At 33.9% G+C, this 5,537-nt stretch overlaps 1 protein-coding gene across 2 annotated transcripts; it reads left to right on the top strand.

The window, feature by feature from the left end:
- Nucleotides 1-491: 491 nt before the first annotated feature.
- Nucleotides 492-5,187, top strand: LOC142545743 (protein PTST homolog 3, chloroplastic). 2 transcript variants are annotated; one of them, XM_075653097.1, is made up of 12 exons: nt 492-974; nt 1,169-1,288; nt 1,543-1,685; nt 1,782-1,985; nt 2,952-3,087; nt 3,181-3,244; nt 3,381-3,431; nt 3,528-3,581; nt 3,735-3,854; nt 4,415-4,539; nt 4,660-4,711; nt 5,007-5,187. In XM_075653097.1, exons 1-12 carry the CDS (start codon nt 817-819, stop codon nt 5,103-5,105), a joined length of 1,326 nt encoding a protein of 441 aa, XP_075509212.1. In that variant the 5' UTR covers nt 492-816; the 3' UTR covers nt 5,106-5,187. The 2 variants fall into 2 exon arrangements, with proteins under 2 accessions (XP_075509212.1, XP_075509213.1); XM_075653098.1 differs by lacking the exon at nt 5,007-5,187 and having other exon boundaries at nt 4,625-4,711.
- Nucleotides 5,188-5,537: the final 350 nt, after the last annotated feature.

Below are 5,537 nucleotides of genomic sequence, written 5' to 3'. Positions count from 1 at the left end.
GCATAAAAAGTAATATTTTGTCATGGACGACTCAAATAAGAGATCCGTCTCACAAAATACGACCTATAAGACGGTCTCACGTAAATTTTTGTCTTTGATGTTTGGTGAGATGAGATTTCAAAATGAAACCGGTATTAAATACACAATTAATTAAAATTTATGTTATATTTGAAACATTCTATGAATTATTTATTTTTCTTGAAAAACATTATTCATTTTAACATTGAAAATCTAATCGATCAAAATTCGACACTTTTATTTTTAATTATCTCTTGATAAACTTTATTTTTTCTTCATTCGTTAGAAAATAAATTTAATAAAAATACTTTCATCTTTAAAAATCAATTATTTCTTGATAAATGCTATACGAGTATATACATAGATATTATTATAATATTTAAAATAAGAAATACAAATTTTTTAATGCTGAATAATGTTTTTTTAATTGTCAAATATCACATTTCACTGTTTTGCCGAACACCAAAATAATTTATAACTTCCAATTCGTAGTCCCCTCAGAAATTTTAAAATTTCGATTGATTTGGATCCCCATAATAAATGGATGATCGACTCATGATCTTCCGTAGTTCCACACTTCCGTCCCAATCAAACAGTGTTCGCTGGCCAAGATTAAGTTTTTTTTTTTTCGGATGTGAGAAATTTCACAGTACTATCAATTATGTATATCCAAATTGATTGCCTCGTATTCAGACAGCCGATAACTTGTAATTGTCGAACTTAAATCCTCAGGACTTCGGAGCGAAATCCCTCAAATGCCGCGAAACCCATCTGCACAGCACACACCACCGTCTTCTCATGGCCTCCTGTTATTACTTTCCAACTTTTCATCGTTTGTCTTCTGATAAAATCTTCTTTTCAAACCAAATCTCTTCACAAAACTTGTGCATTTACCACCAAAACCACCAGAAGCAATACTATTCCCGATTTTGGGTTTCTTCATGTAAGAAATCCAGGTAGTCGTCGATTAATCATTATGGGTTTTTTCTTTGATGTAGTGTACAAGCACTTCAAAATTTTGGATATTTTTTATGCTAGTGTACTTAATATGCCATAGAACGTTATGGGGTGTTTGTATTTGCGAAATTTCTGTTTCTTGTAGTTATTTGTCAATGGTCGTGATTTATTGGGTTGCTTTTGTTTGATTTAGAGCTAGCAAGAAGGTCAAAAGCAATGAAGATCTTTGCAATGAGATTAGAGAATTTTTATCCACCGTTGGATATCCTGAACATTATTTGCCCTCCATGAAAGAGCTTGCGCAGCATGGAAGGTTCGTTTTCATGGATTTTATTTTTCTAATTTGTAGTGTATGATCGCTGTTACGTTGCACTACTGCGATGAAGTGCATATATATATTTGAACAATGGTGGAGCAGGAGACAGGCTCTGTCATTTGCAGTTTTAATGTATGTATTTATTGAACTCGTGGACGAGTGGGATGGTGGGGATACATACATTTGGAGAAAGATTTTTCCTAGTTTATGTATTTTATTCATATATCCTATATTTCAATGATGATCCTTAGGAAAGACCTTGCACACATGGTCCGGCGAAGAGGATACGCACTTATTAGACAGATTCTAGAATCCTCAACTACAACAAACTTAATCAAGTCCGATATAGAGATGGACAAAACAGGAAAACTGAATATGCTCGGGGGATCTGAAGGTGAATACGTGAAACTTTAACATTATTCTTATTTGCTCTTTGATATGAATATGCGATTTAAAATGGTATTGATAGAATATTTTGTGGTCTGAAAAGGTCAGAATGAGAAACTGAAAGTCTTGGTCAGTGATGTATTATCAAGGGACGTTATGGAAGAGGGAGATTTGCATAGATATCAAGAAAAAGATGGAGACCTTTTCTCGAGTGACCAAAGGTCTTTGGCATCAGATTCAAATATGCAGTTCATGAAGGAGAAGGTGTCTAATTTTATTAAGCACGGAATGTTGGTTGGAATTGATGGTTAGTTCTCGAGGGCTAATTTCTATACATTCTCTGTTATTTCTCAATTCATAGTTTTCCTTCGGTGGCCTAATGTGTTTAGTTTAAAAGTTGATCTCTGATGTCATTCTTGCACCTTTCAGATTCCAATTAGTTGCAAATTGGTTTGTTTATTAAATCGCAGATTATTAGGAAGTAACAAAGTTCATATTATTCTATGTCGTACAATGATTAAAAGGTTGTGCTTAGGCTCCCATTTGGTTTAAAATATTTTGTTTGCATTTTTACCATCAACTATAATATTTCTTAGAACACTTGTTTCTATGGTTGGAATTCTTGTAATTAATCTATGAATGTTGGGTAATGTGTGTAGAAAACCATGAATCATGTCCTCGTGAGAGCTAAATAATGCTTATTTCAAGGGAAACCTGTTTTCATTTCCTAATACAAGCAAGTGGCAACAGAGATAATAGCAAAGTTTTGACGGCTGGACATGATTAGTGCTAATATGAATACCGAGATAGTCCTGTTGAGCAATTATTGCAGCGGGTTTGTAATGTTTCCAGCTGTTGGCTTTGTTACCAAGTGCTTTCTAACCCAGGATGCTAATTATAAATTTTAATTCTGCGCAATTTGGGCAAATAAGTTACCGATGTGCAATGACTAATTATGGCAGTACATTGCCAGAAAAGAAGAAAATTCCAAGTGGATTCGATAGTTGATTCCTCATGCTCTGTTTTTTTATTTATAGTTTATACCTATATATAAGAAGCTACCCTTGATGAAAGTTCAGAAATGATGCCTTCTAGAATATGTTGGAATATGTCGTCAAATCAGGTTATTTGATTATTACTTGTCAAGAAAACAAGTCCATCTACCATAATGTTTTCTGTTATCATGCCATGATATTTTGCAGGGAGATGTTTATTGTATTTTCACCCTATTTATTTTTGTAATGCTAAGATTGTGTTGACTTTCTAATTACAGATGAAATTTACGCCCGTAAAGGAGAGAGAAGTACTGAATCAGAAAACGAAGTACAAAATAGCTCAAGCGATCAAAGGAACAACAATCTTTTGATCCATTGCTCTAGTAGTGGTGAAATATTAAATGGAAAATCCATGTACTTCATCTGCTTCAAAGAAAACATCTGTCGCTTTGTTTTCCTACATTTTTTTTCCTTATTCAATTGCATCAATGCATCTGATTTATATAGGAACAATTATGTCTCAAAAGAAGAGCAAATACACGTGAATCACAAAAATGATCTAGAGGATGAGGTCTGTGTGCGTCATTATTTCAATCTTGGCCATTATTTCTCTGGATTATGACATTGTATGGCTTTTCCAGTTTCTTCAAAATTCACCTTGGTTTATCTGGATAGAATGATTGCTTGCTAGTTATGTTGTGCTGCAGAAACTAAACGCAGAGAATCTAGCTGAGTTTAACCGCCTCAAGTTTATGATGGTATGTCTCTGAGTAATTAACTATACTATAATGTGGTGATTATTCTTCAAGTTTTCTCATGTGATCGCTTTATGCATTGTTGTTGTTTGTTCTTAGCATCGGAAGGAATTAGAACTAGATCAATTGAAGCAGCAGATTGAGAAAGAAAAGGTATAAATTTATATGCGTGAATAACTATTTCGTTATTAACAAGCATGAGTTATATTTCAATTGAAAAACATTACCTTTAATATAAAAAGGGCTAGAAATTCCATATCCATGAGAAAATGGGCAATGAAAATACCTTTTGATTGAATATCTCAGACTGCTTTGTCCGCTTTGCAAAATAATGTGGAAATAGAGATCAACAGAGCACATAAACTTATTTCTGAAAAAGAGTCTGAATTATATGCTGCCGCAGGAAGCTTATCCGGACTAAAAGAGGTATTGCATTTTCTATTTTTTACGTTGATGATAAAATATTGGGCCAGTAAGTCATACAGAGACATTTAGCATAAAAATATTTCTATCAAGAGAGCTTTTTAAATTAAACAAAAGCAATTTTGTGTTTCTAGCTTTGGCCTTTTTGCTTTTTTAAGCACTGTTTTGAAACTTCTCTTTCCAAAAAAATCTGACTTCATTCTCTAGATGCGTTCAAAGTCTGTGAATGGTAATTTGTTGGTAATTAATATTAAATCCTCGAAAATTGAGCTTCGCCACATCCACGCTTGATGTGCACGCGAAGCTGTTCACAGGCAATTTTGGCGATTGGCAGAAGGCCAGAACAAATTTCCATCAAGTCGACATTGGGTCTTGGTTGAACTTGAACTTTTACTCCACTTTCAATAATACATTTTCGGAGATATTGGAAAGTTTGCTGAACTTTATTTTTACCAAGGATTTTGAATTTTGTTCTCAAGAATAATGATAAGGGGAGATTTTGAATTTTGTTTCAGAGAGCATTTTATTAATTATTACTGAGGTGAAGTTACCTTTTCGTTTAGGTTGAGGTTAAATATATGGGACATGGGGAGATTGTAGAACTGGCTGGTAGCTTCAACGGTTGGCATCACAAGATAAAAATGGATCCGCAGTCATCATCCACTGGTGTTGGCCATACTGAAACGAGGTTTTACATTCAATTTCGTTTATATCAGCGCTCAACTGCTGTTTATAGTTTTGGTTTTATACCTACGATACATTTTACTGAATAGGATCACAATTTAAACATACTACCAAAATTTTCCAGCAAATCACGACTTTGGAGAACAGTTTTGTGGCTCTATCCCGGAGTTTATGAGGTTAGTTCAACAGATTACCGTGTGTTCTCAACCATCATCTATATAAAAAAAAAAAATCGAACCTCGAGGACCAAGGACACTGATCGTGCATACATTCCTCCCTTGATCCAATATGATTTATGACTTTCGGTTTACGAACAGGAGGATGAAAGAATATTGTAATAATATGGAGAGTGTGGTGGCATCGACCTGCTACTGCTTCTTTTAAACACACTCATTTCTTGAATTCATTAACAATTAACAATACAAGGGATATGGTTTTGTTCGTTTGCTTATAGTAGCTCTTGGTTCACAGATAAAATTCGTTGTTGATGGTGATTGGAGGATCGATCCTTCGATGGAATCAGTTACAAGGGACACCTTGGACAACAACATACTTAAAGTAGATAGATGACCATCCTTTGCTTGGACAAAATCCTTAGCTTGTAAATAACAAGAATAGATTTCTAATGCATATTCATCTTGTGTTTGGTTCACTTGTTGATTATTCTATTCCATTTCTTATCATGCTATCAACCGAAGATTAGTTGGGTGTTACGGACACTAGAAGAAACTTGGTGAAATGTGGATGCCGATATCTACAAGATATGTTGGATGGGTTAACAATCGTTGGATAAATTTCAAATGAGGTGTATGTAGACCTGTACATGCAAATGAAATCTATACTACTTTATTAAGTTTGAGGCAGTCAGAGTAACTAACTTTGGTGTCATGGTCTGTTTTATTAATTATATATATTAATAAAATGTTAAAATTTTATTGTAAGTTATATGTAGTTCCATGGATATGATCATCGTCACTTGAGGTTTAGGTTTTTAGGTTCACT

This window comes from Primulina tabacum, chromosome 5 (genome assembly GCF_025594145.1).
Source record: "Primulina tabacum isolate GXHZ01 chromosome 5, ASM2559414v2, whole genome shotgun sequence".
NCBI classification, from domain to species: Eukaryota; Viridiplantae; Streptophyta; class Magnoliopsida; order Lamiales; family Gesneriaceae; genus Primulina; species Primulina tabacum.
The sequence above is the reverse complement of the archived record's forward strand: the minus strand, read 5'-3'. Positions and strand labels throughout refer to the sequence as shown.

Excerpts from the sequence above, each read along its gene's own strand:
- LOC142545743 (XM_075653097.1), top strand. The coding sequence starts at position 817 with ATGGCCTCCTGTTATTACTTTCCAACTTTTCATCGTTTGTCTTCTGAT. Across the intron at positions 1,986-2,951 it reads AATGTTGGTTGGAATTGATG|ATGAAATTTACGCCCGTAAA; the intron begins GTTAGTTCTCGA and ends TTCTAATTACAG. Across the intron at positions 4,540-4,659 it reads GTTGGCCATACTGAAACGAG|CAAATCACGACTTTGGAGAA; the intron begins GTTTTACATTCA and ends AAAATTTTCCAG.